Raw genomic sequence first — 24,483 nt, 5'->3', positions numbered from 1 at the left:
TTTCTTATCACAGCCTTGAAGGCAATTCTCCACACATAGTGGATTGTTGAAATCTGCATGCCTTCCGTGTGCAGAAAGTGGTGAAAACAGGCACAGGAGTGTCATCAACATGGCTGGAAGCAAATGGAAGGAGGGGAGTGGCATGCATTGCTGCCCACTAAAAACATTACCACACCCCACAAATCGCTCATCATCATAAAAGAAATGTGCCATCATGAGCCTTTCACAAAAGAAGCACCTGCAGCTGCATCCCGGGCTCTTTCTACATGCCAGATTTTCCACAGTAAAGGGAAATTCAGATTAAAGTGCAGAAGAAAGTCTGGCCTGTCATTCTGATGATGCAATATATGGATGCTGCAAAAACGCTTATTTGTACAAGCAGCAACAATTCCATAATAAGCTTCCATCTTATTACTCGTCTGGGTTGGGTGGAGAGAGAAGTTGGCCAGGTCAGGCCAAAACCAGAGCAATTGGCCAGAAGACCTCCGCTTCTCTCCCTATGGCTGCAAGATGATTTTATGGGTTTGCCTTGCAGCAAGTCCAGATCACAGTTTAGAGCTGCACAAATGCATGACAATGGGCCAGGATAAATGGGTGATACTTCTCAATTCAAGCTTAGTGTTAGCTACATACTTTAAAGCTGTTGTTATCAGAGATGGTACATCTTGAATTCAATTATCATTTTAACAACACCTACAATTTCCCCTTTTGCACACTCTGGTGTGTAATCCCACTAGCTAAGGATTATACTCAGCATTAATACATTGTGTTACTGCATCAAACCACCACACCTTTCCATCTGGATACTGTGAGACAATGAAGCCTTGGCCACTCTATAAAGTTTGAAGAAAGGAAGCCTTCTGGGCCCAGGGAAAGGACCAAGGGGCATGTGTGGAAGAGAACAGCAGAAGGGTGTTTTGGAATAGGGAAAAGGAGACCGAGTTAACCATAGGCACTGCAGGATGGCCACTGGAAAGCTGGGCTTTGGTTCAGGCATGGAGGACAAACTGGGAGATGGGAGCTGAAGCCAATGTCCCTGAGGAAAAAAGGTAGAGCAGGGAGGCTGTGGACTCTCTTCCTGGCCTTGGAGTGTGTGAAATAAATATGTTTGTGGGTGCTTCTCTTTTGGGATGTCCTCAGAGCACATCTGGACACTCCAGTGAGTCCCTCCTAGGGGCATGAGGAGTCAAAGAAATGGTACCAATAAAAGCAGCAAAGAGTAGGCACACCTGCCAACAGGCTTTCATACTATACTTATGTGAAAATGAAGAATATTGGTCACTGCCTGTAATAAAGAGATTGATTGATTGGTTATGTGAAAATGAAGCATAATTTGTATGACAGTCACCATGGGAAGAAAGTGATTCTGTGCTTTCTGTCAGAGAGGACAGCCGCTTAACATTTCTGGATTCCAAGCAATGGGAGAGGTGAGGGAAGCACGATGGGACGTCCTCGCAGGGCAAGAGGCATGACAAGGAGCATCAGGGGTCTTCTCCGAAAGATGGCCTGCTTTGCCTACGGAAGGGTCTTGTTCTTTATTCAGCTGCTGCAGAAGGAAGTTGTTTGTGGAAACAAGGGACCTGGCAAGAAGGAAACAATGAACAGGGACCACCCTTGACTGAGCCCAGCATCTCTGAATGAGTTAGCTTTCTTGGACTTTCAAACCAACAAGAAAAGCTACGTACTTCAAACTTGAGTTTCATTAGTTGCCAACCTGTAAGTCTCCAACTTGATATTTTCAATCATTGGACATGTGGCATAGGGACTAATCCTGACCCTGACTAGAGGGTTTAATTGTCCCATAACCGATGTCCCCCTATAAACCAGGTCACATTGCTCATGGCATTAGTTAATGGACAGGAGGGCATGGTTCAATCCTGTCTTGGGTTTGCAAACAGGTACTTGCAGCCAAACCAGGATTTTGCCTCTTGCGTTTTCCCTGCACAGCAGCCAAGGCAAGAAGAAATAAAAGGTGCTTTTTGTGAGCATCAGCAGAGCACAGGAGAAGTCCTGCCTGCTGCATTTGCTTACAAAAAGCAGCTTTCTTTCTCCCCTTCGAAAGGTGTCTATCACAAGCATCAGCAAAGGACAGGATCTGCTATCAATGCTCTTTTCTTCTTCCCCTCTACATCAAATTTGCAATCCCCACTGTGGCTGTGAAAGAGACTCTGACTCTCTCAACTAGTCACTCTTTCAGATTAGCCCACCTCACAGTGATGTTGTGATGACAAAAGTGTGGGGGGGGCACCATAAATGCCACGCTGAGCTGCTTTTAGGAAGGGAGGGATAAAAAAATGGAATGACAGCCCTACGTTCCCTCCCCTAAATGGAACTGCCAAACTTAATTTACCTTTGGCTCTCCTTCAGCAAACTGATGGTGTCCTGTTGCTTTTTAAGCTGCTTTAATTCAAAAGTTAAGATGTCCACCTGGGCATTCAGCTGCTCATTTCTACTTAACAACTCATCTAGGAGAAAAATATCAGCAGATGAGCAAAGCTAGAGCTGTGCTTGATCAAAGGCATGGGAAAAGGTACAGAGCAAAGTGACCCATGAAACCCCACCTATTATTCTAGCTATGATCATTTGAAGTCTTTCAAATGGCTTTTTGGGGTATCCATTTTATTCTGAATCTAGGCGCAGAAGAAGAACAGAGATAGTATGAAAAGTGAACTGGAACATGCACCCCTTTGGAGACTTTGTTTTACCACCCATATTGTAGACTTCGAAAGTACTTTTGTATTGTTGAGATGCTGCTACTGCTGTTTACTTTTTAATCAACACTTTTAATCTTTTTTAAAAAACAACACACTATTTTATTTATAGCCTGCCCTTCCTCCAATAAACTCATGCCCTCATTCCTCCTGCCCCCTATTTAATCCTTGTGACTGGCCCAAGAAGGTCCAGTAAACTTAATGGCTATCAGCACAGTTCAAAATCTGGTTCCTTCCAGCTCCTTTGTCACCCTGTCCATCCTTCTATGTCGTCTTGCATCTCTCTGGCTTCACCCCAAGGCCCCCCCCCCATGGCTGGATGTTGTGGTACTAATCTGCCTTCCCCAGCTGAGAGGAAGTTCTCCCAGGCAAGCGTTGTAGCAACGTGCACTGGTGGTGGAAATGGCACAATGAAACATCCTATGGGGGACATTGTCTATTTTACTGGGGCAGAGGCTTGTGCCTGTGATCTTCAACGCCAGCCCGAGTCTTGACTCGAGCAGGAGAGATAGTCAATCTCTCATTCATCTGGAGCATGTAGAAACAGCAGTTAGGCTGACTGATTATGTGAAAGCCTCCCTCAACACAAGTGTAGAAATGTCCTAGCATTGACAAATGCAGCCAGACATCGCTCTGGTATTTACCAGTGAACTTACCATAAGAGAGAGAATATATTCCATGGGAGCTGGAACTGGAGGTGACGGCGGCAGCAGCAGCACCTTCCACGCCTCTTTCTTTGAAAGGTGGGCTCTGGCTCTCTTCCACCTTCTGTTGGGGAGGGAAGGAAAGTGTTGGTAGGGTAGTTCAACAAGCAGGAAAGGGGACTCTGTTGGTCTGACATAAATATGTGGCCATGCATGTGAGATCAAGAAGGTTTCTTCTTTAGGCAGGGCTAGAGATTTCTGAAGACAACACCATCCCGTCACCAATCAGCCCAGGACCTTCTAAATAAAGCAATGTTTGTTTTTTGGCATTCAGATGCAATGCATGTAATGAAACCACAACATATGACTATGAAGAGAGTATAGAGGTTTTGAGAATATTGGGTTCCAAAGAAGGTGCTGTAAGGGCCTGTGTTTGCAGGGAGAGCAATCCAGAGGCTGTAGGGTACTGTTTATGAGAATGTGTGGCAGTGGGAGGCTACCCAGATACCCAGAGGGAAGCTGTGCTGTGTGGGTTTTGCATCACATTCTGGTGTTTAAAGAAAAATACAAAGCGCTCAGGGTCAGTGTCAGATGGCAGGAGGCCCCAGTGTGTTGGGGGTCTGTGGACATTTCTTGTTCTGTCATTTGGAGGTGGCGTAGCAGCCGACGGGGCTGGCATGGAGGGTGACAAGTGCTGGCACAGCCAGCCTGGGTCAGGGAGGGGTCCTTCTGAGTCTATGGGGGCTCTCAGCCACTGCCTGACCACTGGCACATGGTGATCCGCATAAGTCACAGGCTCTAGGCTGGACGGCTCCATAATTCAGAGCAGCAGCATGGACTTGCGCACATGGCTTATCAGATAGCTGGACAGTAAGTTATCTTAATTATAAAACATTAAAGATTCTCTCATAAAACAAAACTAGGTTTGCTTCCACTTTACCGAGGAAGGAAGAGGGAAGCAATGGTGAAAAGCACGTACCCTCATAGCCTTGTCAATGGCACTGCTGCAGTGCTGCTGAGAATACTTTGGTTGTTCCCTAGGAAGCTGGCAACTGAACCCTGAGGAGCTGGGGCCTAGCACGGCTTTGCGGGCTGAGCAAACATCCTGCTGTGAACGGGCAGCCGCCATCAAGTATGCAAGCAAATCGCGTGCTGGAGCTGCAAGACAATAAAAGCACAAACCAGATTAAAACATGGTAAGTGGGACCTGCAGCCAAATGTTGCAGTGTGTATATTGCTCCTGATCAGAGTTCCAGCCAACCAGCCCTGCCCTGTCTCAGGATAACCCAGTCAGCCCCACCCCCACCCCACCTCTCCTGACTCTGTCGTTCACATTCTTTGGCTACTGCGCATACTCAGTCCCCAGTGACCTGCTTTGGATGTTGTTGCTGTCGTTCCATTTGTGTTTTTTCCCCTTCTAAAGATTTTCTGTACTATTGCAAATTTCAGGATCCCCCAAAATATGTTGGTATATCCTGGTTGCTCTGTAGCTTTCAGCTTTTAAGGTTAGTTTTAATTTAGTTTTAATTTTGTATTAATTGGTTTTAACTCGCCTTATCAATACTGTATTTTACAGAGTGGTGACCAGAGGACATAAGTCTGGATTTTATCTGCTTGGAGGTCTGGTTTTTCTTTTTAAAAATACATTTTTATTAAAAGATTTTTAATGAGTAACAAAAGTACATTCAGTGTCTTTGTTTTCAAGTTGCAGAGTCCTTCATGCAGGTCAATTACATTATATTTTTAATGAATTCAGACTTGCCTGTAAAGGGAGTATTGCATAACACAGCGTTTTTCAGATAAGAGTGGCTGGTCATCTCATAACCCTGAAGAGCTGCATTTTTTGTGGAGTAAAGTATCTGGGTGGTGTGCTCTCTACCTATTACTGCTGTAATCTACATAGCGTTTACTTAAAGTAAGAAATACATTGGGTGTTGTAATATCTTGAATGAATTTGCTTCAGGCAAAAAGAAAAATCAACAGAGCTGGTCTTGCCTAGTGTTTAGTAACTAGGCTAGGAGTTGCTGAGACATTAAAGATGAAAGAATCTGCCCTACAGTTAAATTTGAAATATTACCATATTTACTCAAATCTAATGCTCACCTTTCTTTGGCCAAATTAAGGTGCACATTTTGCAAAAAGTAAGGTGCACATTAGATTCGATGGCACATTTACATTTGCCAGCAAATACTTATTTTGGTTTCAAGGTTCTGAAAACTGAGGTGCCCATTAGATTTGATGGCATGTTAGACTCGAGAAAATACAATAAGTGAAATAAGCAGATCCATCTGATAGGAGGTATGATGGTCACAAGAATGCTAAAAAAGAGAAGATTAGAACAAGTTAAGCAGGCCAAACAAAGACAAAATTTGTGTTTGATCCTACATGGCCCAATTTTGGCTACTATGCTGTTGGCACTCACCAGTCAAGTTCAGGGTTAGAGGTAGTAAAGACAAGAGGTGCTGAGCCTCTAGCTAGCCTGGGAGTTATCCTGTTTACCTAAAAGTGCCCAGGTGTATGTGACCTGGTTATCAGGTCCCTGTGTTATGAGGGAAAGTCATTCTGCACATCCTCAGAGGTATTTTTCCTGTTTCAAAGGCCCCATGATCACAGCCTTGCATAGAATACAAGAATTGCATAGGATTCTTTGTGACCCCTGATGCAAATAGTCTGGTGATGTGCACAGCAAACAAGGACACTGAATATTGCCTGGTGACATGCTTGGCAAGTGGTCTGCTTCCCTTCTCTGAAAAGAAAGGGGTGGTGGGAGTTTTAGACACATAGCCTGAGCCTAGAAGAGCATACCAAGGAAATCCTTATTGATAAAAAGGGACCCAGAGCCGTTCCAATAACGATCCACTAAATCCAGGAGTTGCTGCAGGACAGTGACAAGAAGACATGGTTTCTCAGTGCTGCTTACAATACTTGATGTCTGGAGAGGGATATTGCTATGCTCTCTGGAGTGAAGCTACAAAACACATAAGTAACATTTGTTACATCTGGAAATATGGAGGCATTCTGACAAACATCTAAAATTTATTTATGCACATTTTAAGAGGTGGATTAAAGTTCGAGGGTAGGAGAGAATTTCTGACAACTTGTTTCTCAAATAAATCATGGAATTTCTTGGTTTTTTCGGTTGTTTTTGTAGCTTAGAATTTTTATATTATTATTATTAAGTAATTAACACAACACAGACAACAAAGAGGCTGATACTGGTCTGCTCCTGGCCTAGCCCACAGCCTTGATAACTAGTTATATGCCATGCCTCATTGCCAATTTTTATCAAACTGGGTTTGTCCCGCCCCCGGTCTTTATAACTGAACTTTAGTTAATCTAGGCTCTCTCCTCAGTATATGAATCTGGTGTCTATCTTTTGCCACTGAGCTATGTCCTTGTTTGAAATCAGAAGAGCAGGACAAAGGTTCAATTCAGGATCAGCATCACTTTGACACCCAATATCCTGAGCATGAGGGAAAGGTACAACTGGAACCACTGTTTGGCACCCCTTTTGAAAGGCCTTATAATGAGGTATGTAAGAGTGGGGAACAGGATCCGGCGCTGGATGCCTATGTCTCCCACTCCCAGGCCAACTCTGACAGGCTGGCGGAACCGCTCACTTGTCAATCACCTGATGTCATAATGTTGTCAGGTGACTGTTACCAGTCTAAGATCAAAGGAGGTTGCTGTAATGGCAGACCAGTGGTTGCAGTGATTACCTTTGATGATGCACTGTTCATGCCAACCAACTGAATGGCACTGGGAGCAAGCTTCTTGTTTAACATTCATTAACCACACACTTTTGAAAGAGTTGTTTTTCTAAAGTGGGTTTGTTGCACTAGGCTAGGGCAACAGAGTATTCTGACTCATTTTAGCTCCTCAAACCTAAAGTTCCAGTAAGAGTTTGAATCCCTCTCACAAAATACTGAAAGTCTGGAAACACCCTGAGATACAATGGTAAGTTTATACTGTGCTGAAGAAATCAACTGCAGCAGAATGGGGCTGGAAGGAACAGATGAAAGGGCAAATGAATGTCACTCAGAACAATCTGAGGCATGCCCATAAGTGTCTCACAGCCATGCTAAAGAACAGATACCACACATGTTTCATTAGGCAGCATACCACCCCATGATCCTTCCCCTGCTCTACCTGCTCCACAAAGAGGATCCAGAAGAAAGCACTCACCTCCGTTACTGGCTCTTTAAAACAGTGCTTGGGGGTTACTGGAGTGTGCTGGCTGCTGGTATGCTTAAACTCCATTCTTGAAGGACTGAGAGATCGGCAGGCTGGTGGGTCTCGCCCTTTCCTGGATGTGGATGCGGATGTTAAGGCTGTAGCCGATTGTGAATTCCCAAGAGACACCTCACTTAACAAAGAACGATGCTTTGACAGGAAATCTCCAAAGCTTGTAGAAGCTGAATTGAAGAATGAAAGAAAGGAACTATTTGGTTAGCAGATGGGAAAGAAAGGCTAACACTTGTCACAAGGCATCTTTAATTCCCAGCCATCTTGAAGGTGGGCTATTAGTCCAGTTCTATCCTCCACCAGCCCAAAAAGGGCCTGAATTATTTTCATAGTGGCTAAGCATCCAAGCACTGTAACAGAGCAAAGAATAACAGTGAAGACACCCTGTCTTCCCCACTCTTGATCTAAATGCATGATCTCTCCAGAGTTGATGTCTGAAAAAATAAATCCTGCAAGTCTGCAGGTCACTGTACACAGTACTGCTTCTTCTACTACCCTTGGTGTCACAATTCCTCAGACAGTTTACACTTTTTTAAGGTGTAAACAAACAGATAAATACTAATCCAGCATTTCTTTAAAAGGTGGTTAGCTTACCCAAAGCACTGGGGACAAGGTAGCAAGTTAGGCTGTTGAACCAAGCTCACTGGCATGCATGCCCATAATTTTATTTCTCACCCACAGTGAGCTCCCCTTTTCCATTTCCCACCAAGATTGAAAGCAAGCAGCCATCAATTCTACACTTGTGGCCAACTCTCGAAAACAAATGAAACCAAAGTAGAATTTAGGCCAACCAAATTCCAAAAATTCTGGTAGCCATGCCCAAATCCTCCATGCTTTCTATGGTTCACAATCAGACCTGTGCAGGGGAGGGGGCAACCAAGTATGCTTGCCCCGGGCCTTGGAGGGCTAAGCCGGCTGGGGCCCCTGCTAGGACTTAACACTGTCATGCTAATAATTTTATTCTAACAAGACTCCCACTCCAGGCCTCAGACAAGATGTGCACAGGCCGGTTCATCATGCAACTTTGGTGTAACAAAGTAGTCCTTCCAAATGCTCCTACAGGTAGAAAGAGTACACCATCAACCATGTGTGAAAATTCTTAGGAAGAGCAGGCTCAATCCAATCATGTGTGGTGACAAGAGCTGTAAATTCATTTCCCAATGGAGCAGCTCAGGATACTTTTACCAATGGAGCGTGGGAACGGGCTGAACATAGCAGAAACAGTTGTGAGATCAACTTTGTTCTCTCTGTTCATTTGTGCCCTGTTTTTCCACCCTTTTGGGGGTATTTCTCCTAACTCCCAGATTTCAGTATCAGTCTCATAACTACATTCAGTTACGCACTCCATAGATAGAGGAACAAGAATCTTTGCTGTAATCATTAGTTTTCAAGAAAATGTACTTTATAAAGTTTGAGAATGGAATCAGATTGCTCCCCCATTCCTAGTCTCACTTTAGGCCTGCCTCTTTTGAGCTAAGTGGAAGAGATAGAGTAATGATCTTCTCTTCTACGGCTATTGACTATTGACAATACAGTGGTACCTTGGGTTACATATGCTTCAGGTTACAGACTCCGCTAACCCAGAAATAGTACCTGGGGTTAAGAACTTTGCTTCAGGATGAGAACAGAAATCGTGCTCCGGCGGCGCAGCAGCAGCAGGAGGTCCCATTAGCTAAAGTGGTGCTTCAGGTTAAGGACAGTTTCAGGTTAAGAACGGACCTCCGGAACGAATTAAGTACTTAACCCGAGGTACCACTGTACACTGAATTCTGAAATTTAGGAGAAAGCCCATTGCTCGGTGTTTTTGCCTTCATGCCTCTTTTTTTGAAGCTGAAATTTGTGAACACAAGCTGGCTGCTCATTATACTGTTGACCACCTGTATTTTGCAAAAGGAGAAGGCTAAGAAATATTATTAATAGTGGCAGAAAGTTGACATTTTGATTCACCAGGAGAGAACCAAACAAAGATTTCCTCTCATTCAGAAAGGTTAGGAAAGACTGGAGAAGTTACGTCTTGAAAACTAAGACAATAAAGCCAGCCTTTACCTGAGCTGAACTTTAAGGGACTTGCATGGTCTGCATCCGCTTCTGAGTGCTGTCCCAGGAAATCTCCACATGAGGACCGGGCAGGAGCCAGGACTTCGTTAGCAAACTGTGAGGTGTAATTACAAACATCATCGGCTGCTGTCTTCTCATTCCTCTCATCATGAAGCCTCTTCACCAGCTCCCTGCGATTAGCAGAGGATGGGAGGTACAGGTGCTCATAACTCTCTGGCCTGAGGTTGGTCTTCCCTGCATCATCACTCAGACTCAGCCTCCTAGTTGGAGAAGCAGCCCGGCCAAGGTCCAGAATGTCCACTTTCCTATTTCCCGTTTCTCTTTTTCCTGGACAGAGGAAGTCTAGAGATGAGCCTTCAGAAAAGGACACGTGAAACTTCCCCTTACCAGACACAGCTCTGCTTTTCATCTGGGAGGGCAGGGAAGTCTGTGCCTGCAGGGCAGTGGGAGACCGGAGTTTCTGTTCTGCAAGCGGCAAGCAGAGGGAAGACATTACAATTCACTTGTTCATTCATTAAATATATTTTTATTCAACAAGAAGCATAGATGGCTCAATAAAAAACCCTCTAAGTGGTTTACATAAATTCATATCAGGAGTTGTTTCCATTTATCACAAGATAATCATGGTTAATAAACCTTGCTGGGAAGAAAGAGATATGAATTTAGTCACACTTAAGATAAGGTTCCATTTATAAATTAAATTATGTGGGTTGACAGATGTTTATTTCATGCTCTGAGGCAAAGGCTGAGCAAGCCAAAAAAGTGGAGCTCTAGTGGTTGAGAAGAATATTAGCAATATACCTGCCATTTATACTGATGGTTGCAAAAAGAAAACCCATCAATCACTCAAAACTTATCCTGTAAATTATATTTTTGTACCAAACTGAAAAACATCTCAATAAGTTGAAATAAAACCTTGTAAGAAACACCCAAATCTTCAACTAGTCAAGTTTTCATCTAGATTTAGGCCTAGTATTCAGAAAGAGCAGGTAGGTGGTAAGCCCATATTTGGACTGTTCCACTTCAGACTGCAAGTGGACACTTACATGATGGAGTATGGGTCCCCATTTGCGGGGGGTGACCTCAGAGGTAGAAGCCTTCTTCACCTTGACATGCAAGGTTTTTTTTTTTTAATGTACTGATTAAATCTTCAGGCTCAAGCAGCAGAATCTGGATAGATTTTACTACTTTCTGTCTGCGTTTTTGTGAGAACTGGCCTTAGCGAAACATCAGAATCAGGAGAGTCATCTGACCCCAAAAGGCTGAGAATGCACACAGATTTTTATCAGGTTGAAAAAGGAAAACACTCACCTCTGTCCAAAGAGTTGTGACTCAGAAACTGTCTTGCATTTGCATTGTCTAGCTGGAAGATATTACAAAGTTAATATTCTGTCCAATAGCAAGAGTTACTCATTTGTTTCAGAAAAATCAGTCTTTCACTTTAGCTTTTGGCATTGCTTTACCATTGTTTTAAGTATTTTGCATTTCAGTTGCTTTCTCCAGGCCTGGGGGTGGAAACACATCTGGTTTTCATTTTGGCCCTTTTCTTTCCCCACACGAAATGTTTCTGAATGTTTCAACTAAGAGGCTATAAATGGATCTTGGGGCAGAATTAGGCATTTCAACAGGCAAGTGGTAGCAAACACTCATAAAACTACCATCATGCCACTGTCCCCGGAAGCACCATGTGATATGAGGTATAGGACAATGAGCTCTCATATAGGCCTACTGTTTCTCTCCTTCTAGTCTATGAACTAGCCTGGAGTTTACTGACTTCACTTAGTTGCATAACCCAAAATGTGAACACATGTTCTAGTCATTTAATGAACCGATACAAATGGGATGGACAAAAAGAGTAGGTTTGGCATTATTATGCTTTATATATGAGAAAGGACATAAACAGGGGGATTGCCACAATTTTGAAAAGGAAAGGCCTCCCTCTCAATGCATATGACACCTGAAAACTTTCTACAGCTGACACTGATGCAACTGTACAGTTAGAGGACACAGAAGTTTAACATAGCAAAGCACTGCCCAAAACAGCAGCAGAAGCCACCTGCCTCTGTTTGACTTCATCAAGCCCACTTACCAGGATCTGGTCCTTGTTTCCTTTAGTTAATTTGCTGGTTGGCAACACAGAAATAGGCGATGTCTTTAGAAATGAGTCTCTCTCATCATGGCATGACATATGGCGAGAAGATGAATACTTTGTACCTGGTTTCGTTTCATAAGGAGAAATAATGATGAGCACCCACTGTTCATTTGCAGAAGAATCAGAATGAAACACACCCACGTGTTCCAGACTGCTGAGGCCCATCCTTTTGTTTTCCTCTTACAGGAAGCTCCTCAGGGGGCATTTATCCATTTCCTTGCCTTGGCAGCCCAGTGGGGCACTAAACCCATTTATAGCTCCCAGATACACCACTGAGCTCAGATGTACCATAAAATACCCCCAAAATAAATAACTGCAACACCTTCCTGAGTTAGAGAGAAAAAAATCAAGTATAATCTGGGGAGAGAGATAAATCTAAGTGGAGAATAGTGTCACAACTCTGCTGGGTTCAAAAATCTGCCAACCCAATTCCCCAAAACCAAGGGTTCTATCAAAGTTCAGAACATCACCCCACAAATATAAGTTTTTGTTATTTAACCCCCCCCCCCACAGTATTACAGTCAAAGGAATAAACAAAGAAAACATTGGTTCAAATTAGGGATGGATGGAACAGTCTTAATTATACCAGTTCGTTTCCATGTTACATGTGTTGACCAGGAAATTACAGTGGTGCCCCGCAAGACAAATGCCTCGCAAGTCGAAAAACCCGCAAGACGAAAGGGTTTTTCGGTTTTTGCGACGCTTCGCTAGACGATTTTCCCTATGGGCTTGCATCGCAAGACGAAAGCCCATAGGGAAATCTCGGGGACCTTTTTTTAAATGCTGGCGGTGGGGAGCAAAGCCTTTTCCCCCCCTCCGGACTTCAGAAGAGGTCCAGGAAAGCTGGCGGGGGCAAAAGGCTTTGCTCCCCACCGCCAGCATTTTAAAAGCGGTCCGGGATAGCAGGGAAGCGCTTCCCGCTATCCCGGACGGCTTTTGAAGGCAGGCGGGGGGAGCAAAGACTTTTGCCCCCCGCCCGCCTTGGGAAGAGGTCCTGGACCTCTTCCGAAGGCGGGCGGGGGGCAAAAGTCTTTGCTCCCCCCTGCCTGCCTTTCCGGGAGAGCGGAAAAGGCAGCGCTGCCTTCCCGCTCTCCCGGAAAGGCAGGCAGGGGGGAGCAAAGACTTTTGCCCCCCGCCCGCCTTCGGAAGAGGTCCAGGACCTCTTCCCAAGGCGGGCGGGGGGCAAAAGTCTTTGCCCCCCCCCTGCCTGCCTAACCGGGGGCTTTTAAATCGCCCCGGGACAGCTGAGAATTCCTCCGCTGTTCCGGGGCGATTTTAAAATGCTGGCGGGCGGCAGCACTGCCGCCCGCCAGCATTTTAAGATCGCCCAGGGACAGCGAAGGACTTTTCCCGGGGGCCTTCGCTGCCGCCCGCCAGCATTTTAAAAGCTCCCGGGACTGTCCTGGAAAGGCAGGCGGGGGGGGGGGAAGCAAAGACTTTCGCCCCCGCCAGCCTTCAGAAGAGGTCGGGGGACAGACTGTCCCCAGACCTGGTCTGAAGGCGGTTCGGTTTCCATAGGAACGCATTAATTGATTTTTAATGCATTCCTATGGGAAACCGTGCTTCGCAAGACAAAAAACTCGCAAGACGAAAAGACTTGCGGAACGAATTAATTTCGTCTTGCGAGGCACTACTGTAGTTTAATCCCATTTCTGTGAGGATTTTTTAGAATCCACATGAATGCAGGACTTCTTTAAAATGCTCACAAAATAGTCTGGGGGCTGTCTTCTCTCCCCACCTTTTTTTTACAGGTTCTAGCTATCTGAAGTGGCTAATGCACACTACTCCTCTGCCACATATGTTTATAATCCTACCATAGTTCCTCCTGGGAGTGACAACATCACCCAGGGAGATTGTAGGGCAAACACATGGGGGCCTTTGTACCGTGTGTGTGTGTGTGTGTGTGTGTGTGTGTGTGTGTCTTACTAGCTGTTAAAATAGTTGAAGGCGGGCCATATCCTACATGATATGAGAAGATTTAAAATACAAGGGAGTAAGTTTAGGTGAGAAATCTAAATCCCTTCTCCTTGACCTTTAAACAGAATATAAATTGTGCAACACTGTTATCAGAAGCTTTCTGATAACCTGATAATCTGAAGACCCTAAATGCATTTGAAAGGATTTGTTTGAGAAGATGGCATCAAGGGATTACGCACTTGAGGGTATCTTTGCTTCAAGGCATTGTAGCAATATACAGTTTTGCCCCTCAGGGAAAAGGGATGGTTAGGATCTGTGGTGAAACAAACACCAGCAAATTGCAGCCACACACATTTCCTCCTTAGGAAAGAAGGAGGGAAGGCAAGTCAAGAGTCTGAGTGAAACAAAGGTCAGATATGGACTTTAAAAAAAAGGTAAAGGGACCCCTGACCATTAGGTCCAGTCGTGACTGACTCTGGGGTTGCGGCGCTCATCTCGCTTTACTGGCCGAGGGAGCCAGCGTACAGCTTCCGGGTCATGTGGCCAGCATGACTAAGCCGCTTCTGGCGAACCAGAGCAGCGCACAGAAATGCCGTTTACCTTCCCGCCACAGTGGTACCTATTTATCTACTTGCACTTTGACGTGCTTTCAAACTGCTAGGTTGGCAGGAGAGGGCCAAGCAACGGGAGCTCACCCCGCCGCGGGCATTCGAACCGCCAATCTCCTGATCAGCAAGTCCTAGGCTCTGTGGTTTAACCCACAGCGCCACCTGCATCCCACTGGATATGGACTTACAGACTAACTATAGAAAGGAGAGATCAAGCATGATCCACGCTTTAAAACTCTTTGTCCAAGCACCATTTTTTTACTCCAGAGTTTTCCCTATGAAAACCTACTTTTGGCAATCTGTGAAAACCTGAATGGCCATTTGTTGCATATCAGCTTTAAAGCATGTGTTTTCACAGGGAAAGCTGGGGGGGGGGGGCTAAAAGAAGAATGCCCAGACACTGAGCTTTAGAGCACAGAACTGTGCCTAGAAAGAGCGGGGCAAAAGGAAAGTGTGGACACACTCACAATTGCAAGAATGCCTTGTAAAGCTCAAAGCAGCCAATATCCACATGTCTCATGGAGAGTCAGTCACTCATCAGAGCCCAACTGGATCAGGCCAGAGGCCCATCCAGTCCAGCATTCTGTTTTCCACAGCAGCCTCCATGAAGAAGCAGGACATAGAGGCAAAAGCTCTCTTCTGTTGTGGCTTCTGGCAGAGGGGCATGCTGGGTCGGCAGAGTCAACGGTCAGGGACAATGGCAGCTTCCAGACCAGATACAAGGGCAGCACCACATAATGTACATGAGCACAATCAAATATTCAGGCTAAGCATACTGAGGTTTTCCAATCCCAGTGTGATTGTCTCATAAAACCTACCATTACGTGTCCTGTTGCTCTCTGTATTCATGCTGGATGTTGCAAAGCTTTCTTGGTCTAGCACTTCACTCCTCATTGTATTTTCCCTTGAGGTAAATTTAACAACAGCGATGTTAGGATTAAGTAACCTTCAATATCAAGCACCTCCTTTCCCATCCAAAAGTGTTACTTTTCATCAGACCACTTCCATACCTTGACTCGTCTTTTTCCAATGGATCCTCTTTGCTCCTGAGGTTAAAATGCAGGTGGGCAGCTTTTCTCTCACGCTTCCTAATAGTTCTTTCATCTATGAAGAAGAAGACATGCAGGATCAATGACTGGCTTCAAAGAACGGTAGCAATCATGTGAAATCATAATGGTGTGATATGATTGACAGATGGGCTGCTCTACCAACCTGTTAGAATTAGCCTGCAGAGGTGGGGACAGATAAAGATCTGGCCCACAGGACCATAACAATTCTCCACTCCTGGACCAAAGTGTCAGAAATAAAGGGCAGCAGCAGCAGCAGTAGCACTAGAAATTATGGAGGCAGGCAGCCATTTTCCTGCCTGTAGGCTTGGTGTCATTTGTTTAGAATACTAATATCCCACTTTACAGCATCACATCAGCTTACAAAGGACAACAGAATTACAGAAGTACCACAAAATTCATCTGATAATGTGATTATTCAGGTGATATATCCTGCCCTCTTTTTTAGTATTTACTTTGGTATCTGATTACTAGGCAGCAGAGCCCACCAAGGACTTATGAAGCAGTAAAGAAATGGGATCAAGCAGTTCAAATTCACTCAGCACATGATGTAAGCAAGTATAAGGTTTATCCTGTAAACCATGGAATGCTCATCCTCACTGTCCAGTAATTTCCTAAGAGTTTTAGAGAGAAGAGTGACTAGCCCAAGGCCATTCAATGAACCATGCCCAAGTTGGGTCTCTCATGTCTCCCTATGCTTTACACCAGGCATGTCCAAAGTCCATTTCGGGGGCCTAATCCAGCCCAATGTTCAATTTAATCTGGCCCCCGTGCCAGTATATGTCCTGGGTTAAAATCCTAAGAAAAGCTCAGCAACTTCAATCCCCCAAAAAGCTCAAAAACCTTTGGGTTAAATCCTTTAAAAAGCTCAAAACTTCAATCCTTCAAGCCTAAAAAAAGCTCACACATGTTCACTTCATCAAATCTGGCCCTCTTTGAAAAAAGTTTGGGCATCTCTGCTTTACACCCTACTGGCTCACAACACCACAAAGTCATATTTCACCCAATCCTTGGAGTTGTGATCTTGCAAGTAAAGATAGAAATCTCTAACAGGCCCCTCATAAACCCACCTATTCCAAGGAAGAAGGAAGAAGCATGGAATGAAGACTATTTCTGTATATATGACACACACACCTCCAAAATGCAGAAAGATTGCTGGAACGTGCTATTTTTTAATTTTAATGTAACTATAAAACTATGTATGTTCTGTGTTCTATGTCAGTCCTGATGAATTGAGTGTTGTTTTCCATCTAACAGCTAACTTCCAAGTGTGAAATGTAAAAGTTGAACAGACATAGAGGTCTTTCTTGCAGTATATGCAATGTTAAGCATATTACAAACTAAGGTTTGTAATCCAACAACAAACCATGGCTTATGAAAGTGGTTTGTTTGTGGTTAACAAGCCATGGTTAAGCTGCTGTGCAGGGTTTAGGTGATCAAATAAGCCACAGTTTAGTAAACTATGGATAAACACTACACATGAACTAGGCCACAGTTTTAGGCACCATATTGCTTAACATTTGTTTAGAATGCCACATGCGTGGGCAATCTCGGCTCACTTCTGTGCCTCTTTTCATAAGCAGCATTCTAGTATTGTTCATGAAATACATTGACAACACTCACACAACTCCGGGCATCTGGCCACAGAGATGCCCTAGGGCCCCTTGCACCCTTGGCAAGGAGCTGTATTACATCCTCCTCAGGAAAAAAAATCACTTTACTGCAATAGCCACATTAGAAATTACTATATTTTACACAACCCAAGTACTCGAAATCCTGGTAAGCCTTGTAGACTGGAGCACAGGCCAGATCCTTTGCTAACTGAACTATTTTGGGGTGCAGTTTATTTTTTAAAAGCAAATGTTCCAGTGAGCGTCGGTCCAAAATACCGACAAAGTAACGTGCCCCCCAACATGAGCCTAAATCTATATATTCAGAATGTTGTTGAACATGTTGTTTATTACAGTAAGGCTTGTATCTCTGATGCAAAAAAATTGACAAACAGCACAATTCTCTGCAGGCCTACTCAGAAATAAGTCCTATTGAGTTCAATAGGATTTACTCTCATATTAAGTGTATAGGATTGCTGCCTAAATCTGCAACTCTATTCAGGCATATATATTCCACAGAGTCGGTCTGACACCTTCCTAGCAAAAGGAAGTGGCTGCTGTTAGGGCTCATCATTGCAGCAGCCTGTCCTGATCTGTGACTGCTGTGCTTTGCCAACTCACTAGGTTTGACTGAAAGGCAGTTACTGCAGGGTGGGGGTAGACATATTTTGAAAGCCCTCTCCCCCCTCTCTTGCCCCGTGCTGCAGGATCCAAAAGCGGGCTAGTGCCACCTCATCTCCCAGTTAATCTCCAATGGTGATTTTTCCCACACACCCAAACAGCTTCCACACACACACCGCCCCCGGTGGAGGCCGGTTTCACCAACTCCTAGGTACAGCTCTGTCCAGCCCTATTCTATGCTTGAGAATACTGCAAAGAAGGATGCAGGACAATTTCAAGGTAGATGGATGCAAACTAGAAATAAGGCATGGTATTCACTGAATCAAAACTCAAACATTTTGCTACTGTTCAAGGTACAGAATATGGTTTATGCTCCCAATTTGCTTTCTAAGTTCATTATATAGAAGCAACAGTTGGCTATATGTCACTCCAAACTTACTCCACCACACCTTCCAGTCTTTGTATCAAGATTGGTTGTTCTTCAAGAAGATACACCATGCATGACAGGTAGCATCTGGAGGAAAACAAAAGGTCTATAGCAGGAGCTCAGTCTAATCTTAAACTCTAGGGACCTGTGGCTTTCATTAAAAAAAATCAGACTACTGACTAATCTAGCTATCCAAAGTGAGCACAAGTAAAATGGAAGATTCAGTGAGGCAAAGATTTGTGACAGCATAATATGCTTCTCCATAGCAACAGAAGGCACAGCCCTTAGTACACAGTATAGCCACAAACACACGCCCTTTCATGGGCACACTCCCTAGAAACAGTGCACAGGGTCATGAAGAAAAGGGGGAAGGCTCAGTTCTAGGACTGCTAAAATAATATTAAGCAGAGGTTCTCAAACTATGGTGTCAGTCCATGGAGGGGTGGGTGTCTAGGCAAGGTTTTAGACTGAGGCAGATAGGATCCACAAGCAGTGGTGCGGGGGGGGGGGGGAGTTCTCCATCTACTTTAAATTTATGAGGGCAATGCACTCTCACCTGCCTCATCTGTTGATCAGGAAAGAGAATTTGGGATTGGTATCCTGACCATCAACATAGCTCCCCATGAGACTGGGGGGCAGAGCTACTTGTAGTTACTGGCTGAAGCCATGACTGCAATGTTTGAGAAAACAATTGGAACAATGACAAGCTTTGCCCTTATGCCAGCATCATAGAAATGACCTCTACTGTCCCTCCTTGCTTCATCTCTCACCTAGCATCTCCAGAGCTTGTAATCTGTACACAGTGAACAGTCTATAATCAGATTCCTTCCTGGTTACAGGGTTGAGACGCAGGTCCAGCTCTCTAAGGAGAGGCAACGCTTGAAGGCGGGCAACTTCCAGCAAGGATGAAACATGATTATAGTACAAATTCAGATGTTGTAACAATTGTAAATACTCAAGACCCTGCATGAAGAAAAAGACAAGGTTGCAATTTGAAAATAAAATGTTTCTTTAAGCACTGAACTTGATCTCACCAACTGAGCAAGTAATACATTGGAAGTGGGGGAGAGCATGCATTTTCTCCATAACATGCATAGTTTTATAAACCTCCATCAGGTCTATCACAGTTATCTTTTTTGACACTAAATGGCTTCAAGTGCTTAAGGCTTTCCTCTTGAGAATATACTTTATATGCCTGAACAAACTGGTTGATCTTTTCTAGACCTTTTCCAACTCTGTGCTGTCCTTTATCAAAAGGGAGTGATCAGACCCACATGGCATTCCAGTGTGGTGCTACAGATGGGCCATATATTAGGCCAGACCAGTGTGAGGAAGCAACGGGAAAGGTGGGCCCTGCGAGACCAGCATTCAACCTTCACTTAGAAACCTCCAAGGAAGGAGAGTTCAGAACCTTCAGAGGGAGATCCATCTTCCATGCATTATAAAAAAGTAAACAACATTTGTTTGACCCCAGTTATTTGACGCAGAGGTGAAAACCTACAAATACAGTCCAAAAGGCACATAGGGAGTTCTGTATATATGGGAGAATTAAAAAAAAAAAAAGATCTTGTCATCTCAGGGAGCCCTGGCTGCCTAGATAAAACACTATAGCCCCACAAACCCTTACCTGGAAGTAAGGCCCACTGAACTCCGTGCAGCCTTCTTCTGAGTAAATTCTGAGTAAATACTTAGCTATTTACTAGATGCAAGTCAGCAGCACCAGATGACCCTGCTTGGCTAGGCGCTGGAGTGTATTTCACCCCGCACCTTGCAGAGCCGGGCCTATGCTGCCAACAGGCCCTGTGCCCCTTGGCAACATCTGAAAGCCCTGATCCACTAGGTGCTGGAGTGGATTGCACCCTGCACCTTGCAGAGTCAGGCCCAGACTGCCAGTGGGCCCAGCAGTGGTGACGGCCCTACCCATTGCCACCCTAACCCAGCACTGACCTGGGGGTTCTGGATCACGGGCTCTACCAGTCAAAACAGGAGCCTCAGCGATCACCCTCTCCTGCAGAAAACAAACCAGGACTGCTCCAAGAAAATGCATATGGCAAAAAAGAGTGCTAAACCCTGGTGAGATGCCCTCTTACCCTCTTGTGATTGTCCAAGTAGATATATATATTCCTTCACTTCTCACTTCCCTCTGTGCCCCCCCCCATTTACGCAATTTTCACCTGTGGCCCCCTTGAAATATCCTAGAGGGGCTCAGGGGGCCATATGGCCCCAGTTGGGAAACACTGGTTTGGGGAGCTCTTTTGGTGTTTCTCACAATCTGCTTGCATTTTCGTCATTCTAAATGACTATGAGCTCATTCACACTGTCACTTAATGTGGAAAGTAAGCCTCCTGTACCTCCAGATTATTTGTGAATAAATTAAATAGCCCTGTGGTACTCTCCACAGGAACAAACCCTCTGGAGTATTCTTAGACCCCTCTTGTGCCAGAGGGCAGGCAGAGCTCAGCACCACTCTTTGTCCCTTGCTCCTAGACCTAACAGCCTCCAGAGCAGGTCTTAGGAGTCTATCCCTCCATCACATTAGTCCCTCACACTCTTCCTTGGAGATGCCTCTGTCTTTTGCCTTCTCTCTTGACTTGCCCACCCACCTCCACCTCTGGCTTTTTCTGTGGCTCAGAAAACTCTTATTGCAACCCCACTATACTGCTGTACACCCACCTTTGAGTACAAATATATTTTATTATTTATTAAATTTATATTCTGCCCTTCATCCGAAAATCTCAAGGCAGTTCACAATACCTGGAGAGCCAAACTATAGCCTTAGCATTAACTCCAGACTCATCACAGGCACCAGCTCCAGCCTTCAGAAGCCACGTTGCATTCTTTTATTTATTTATGAACATTTGCATATTATTTTTGCCTTTAAAAATTTCAAATATTGCACTATTGTGCAAAAGATAAACGTTTTCCTACCATCTGCTTCCTGGTATTAAACCAGTTATTGAGCCATAAGAGAACACACAATTCTGCAACTGGTAAATTGGCTTAAGAAAAAGACTCTTGTCAGAAGTGTTTCGGAAGTATATAGGAACACATGCTGAGTCTTGGTCTGTCTAGGTCACTGCTGTCTACAGTGGCTGGCAGAAAATCTTCAGGGTTTCAGGCAAGGAACATTCCCAGGCCTACCTGGAGATGCCATGAATTGAACCTGAGACCTTCTGCATGCAAAACAGCTGCTCTGCCACGAAGCTGTGGCCCTTCCTTCAAAATATATAATATCTGCATAATTGCCTTCATATTTCCACATATTGTCAACATTCTCAAATAACTGTAAAAGGTTGGTACAATCTTGAATTGTGCTGGAAGCCAGCACAGAGCTGCATCTCTGTTCTTAGCATTGTACTAGAGATTTGCTTCTAAACCACCTCCCAATGGTTCATGCCCAGGTGAGGGAATAAAACCTTAAAGAAATCCAAGACAGATATGCAAGCTGAGCTTCCTGGTAGGAACCCAGTTTATTCAAAGAAACTATTGCCATACTGACAGTTACTCCAAACCAGAAGTTAGGCGAACTGCTCCAAAGCACATTTTAACAAAGTTTTTTGTTTCTTTGTTTAAATTATATTTTTATTAAAGATTTTATTGTGCAACAAAAAAGAACATATGGTGTCTCCACTTTCAATTCATAGAGTCTTTTTCACAGTTCATTTACATTCAGTATGAGACACTGTTGACATAGACATTATGTGGCTGGGGGGGGAAGGGGGGGAGAGAGAGATGGGGAGATAATGATTTTTCGTTCTGTTGCATAGTGTTTGTTCAGGGTTTTTGTGTCAGCGTCATGTGAGTTATTTATTTATATATCTATTTTTGGTGGTGGTACAAAATATTAGTGGATCCAGAGCTTAGTTGGTTGTGTTCTGTTGATTGCAATGTGGTATGTTTGCATGTGGGGAGGGGGTGTTGTTGGGTCAGATTAGCCATATTAATTTGTATGTTGTTGTGGGGTGTGGTGGGATAGGACACTGTCTTGTGGGGCTGTATATGTGATAAAGGGGAGCCACACTGGGGTGAAGGTGTCCTCCTTTGCTTGTCCCTGTGTGAGTTTAAGTTGTACAAGCATTTTTGTTGTTTAGTCGTTTAGTCGTGTCTGACTCTTCATGACCCCATGGACCAAAGCACGCCAGGCACTCCTGTCTTCCACTGCCTCCCGCAGTTTGGTTAGGCTCATGTTTGTAGCTTCGAGAACACTGTCCAATATCCAGCCATCTCGTCCTCTGTCGTCCCCTTCTCCTTGGGCCCTCCATCTTTCCCAACATGCAGCCATAAGGCCCACTAAATTCATTGGGTCTTACTCCCAGGTAAGCAGGTTTAGGATTGCAGCCTACAGTCTAGGTATATATCACTTCCAAGACTGAGCTGCTAGCATGCCATATTAGACATGTGAAGGCAGGAAAGGATGGGTGAGATGCCTCTTACTAATACCAAGCTCCTCCACTTGGGAAACAAGAATCATTCATCACCACAATTACCGGCTTCATAGTTCAGAGGCATCCCAGGCTCTGGCTTTTGGCAAAGAAGAGCTAATCTCTCAATAGATTATCCTGCAGCAACCATGAAAGGCCGCAGAACTCACCTCTAGACAAGCAAGCAGGTTCTTTGACAAATCTAAGGACTGAAGGTTTTTAAAGGCTTTCAGGCCATCTCCAAGAGAGACAATTTTGGCTGCATGGGTTCCCTGCAGAGAGATGGACTCCACCTGTTCTGAAAAAAAATGGCAACTTGTAAATGTATTTTGGTCTTTCCTACAGTTCTTAAACTGAAGTTTTTCACATATCAGAAAATTTGTCTATCTGATTTCTTTTAGCTTTGTATATTCTGACTATGTGTGTGTGTGTGGGGGGGGGTTAGATGTAAAATATGTTGCTGTCATCCACAAGTATGGGTCCTATTAAGCTGCAACCCCTAAACCCCACTGTGGCAGAAAACAATAGTGCAAACTGGCACTAAACTGAAAAAAATTAAAGAAATAACTCTCAAGAAACACAAGTCATAAGCAGCATTTCAAAGGAGGATCTCTTAGGATAGAGAAAATACTGTTAGAAGAGCTCCCATGGTGCACAAACATCTTTTTATGCACTGTTGCCTCTAATCAAACCATTCAAAACCTGCAGAACCAGTTTCTAGAGGAAAAGATGGTTTGGATTTAGCACCTCCTCCGCACCATTCGAAATAATAGTTGCAGCGCCCCCTAGGCTCTGCACCGTGTGAACGAACTGGTCAAACTCCCTAAATCTGCCTCTAGTGAGCATTTAGAAAATGAGAAGCAATTCTTTCAAATCAGAGTCCACTCTCTTGAGTGTAAACACAAACTATCTAGCATTTTCTTTCTTTCTTTCTTTAAAAAAAGATTTATCTTTGTTTTCTTTTTAATACTTTTATTAGCTGCTTTGACTGGCTGCTTTGAGAGAGAAGAGTGTGTTATAAATAGTATTAAAACATATAAAAAGAGAGGCAGGCAATCTGCCCAACACATTCAGAGTGGACTCAAGGCAGCACTTAATTTGCTGCTATAGGTTTAACAATATTAAATTCCCCACCCTGGTGCCAAGGGCAGAAAGCTGTAAAAGGCTCGTGGGATCTCCCTTTTTATGTAAGATCCCCTCACAACAAAACAAAGCTACTGCTTCATCCTAGCCTGATTTTGCTTCAGTGCACCCGAGTTGCAGAAAAATCCCTGAAGTGGCCTCGTGCTACTCAGCAAGATACTTTGGCTGCCCCGTCCAGCACGCCGAACCACCACCGTCCCCGAAAGAAGCCCCTCCCCACTCAGTCCCCCTCTGAGTCCTCCTCTTGAGGCCCCCAACGCGGAGAACTTGCCCCTCTCCTCCGCGCACTTATAGCGAGAAGTTTTCGCCAGGGCGAAAGCCAGAAGAAAAAAGGGAGCCGTTCCGCATGGAACAAAAGTTCAGGGGCATTAGTTCTGTTTCATACATGCCTCCTACCCCACACTACCCTCCCGACCGGCCAGCCTTCCCTGGAAACGTCCGAATGCTCTAATGAAGTCGTGGACGGTGCCAGACTATGAAAAGGAGCGCCCCTGAGCATGTGCAGAATGTCCACACCCGGTGACCGAAGGGTCCCTTAACTCTGGAAGCAGCGAGGCTTGGAGGTGGGCTTGAGCTTGGCTGGGCCTAAGTAGCCGTGGTCGCCCTGCCGGGGAGGCTGCCCCATGGCGGCGCTGGGGGGGGCGCTCCTTGGGGAGACCGAGGGAGGAGGCCCCTTCACGCGCGCCCCCGGCCAGCCCTCTCGCTAGCTGGCGGTCAGTACCTGGCTGTAGCCCCCGCAGAGCCGGCTGCCGGCGAATCCAGGCCTCGCTCAGCGGCACCGCCACCGCCATGAGGCCGCCGCGCGTTGCCTGGCAACCGGGCAAACACCGCGCGGCGGCGGCGGCGGCGGCGGAAGGCC

At 44.9% G+C, this 24,483-nt stretch overlaps 1 protein-coding gene across 2 annotated transcripts; it reads right to left on the bottom strand.

Moving 5' to 3' along the window:
- Nucleotides 1–1,286: 1,286 nt before the first annotated feature.
- Nucleotides 1,287–24,457, bottom strand: LRRC36 (leucine rich repeat containing 36). Of its 2 annotated transcripts, XM_081921113.1 has the most exons (14): nt 24,346–24,457; nt 22,652–22,779; nt 18,831–19,023; nt 15,346–15,439; nt 15,154–15,239; nt 11,748–11,872; nt 10,970–11,021; nt 9,647–10,123; nt 7,541–7,770; nt 6,161–6,323; nt 4,335–4,513; nt 3,368–3,479; nt 2,351–2,465; nt 1,287–1,580 (listed from the first exon to the last, which is right to left on the bottom strand). In XM_081921113.1, the coding sequence occupies exons 1-14, from the start codon at nt 24,413–24,415 to the stop codon at nt 1,379–1,381; spliced, it is 2,226 nt and encodes a 741-aa protein (XP_081777239.1). In that variant the 5' UTR covers nt 24,416–24,457; the 3' UTR covers nt 1,287–1,378. The 2 variants fall into 2 exon arrangements, with proteins under 2 accessions (XP_081777239.1, XP_081777240.1); XM_081921114.1 differs by lacking the exons at nt 18,831–19,023; nt 22,652–22,779; nt 24,346–24,457 and adding an exon at nt 18,083–18,260.
- Nucleotides 24,458–24,483: the final 26 nt, after the last annotated feature.

Source organism: Podarcis melisellensis (genome assembly GCF_964234715.1).
Source record: "Podarcis melisellensis genome assembly, chromosome: 8".
In the NCBI taxonomy this organism is placed as follows: Eukaryota; Metazoa; Chordata; class Lepidosauria; order Squamata; family Lacertidae; genus Podarcis; species Podarcis melisellensis.
This window is presented reverse-complemented; position numbering and strand designations above follow the sequence as displayed.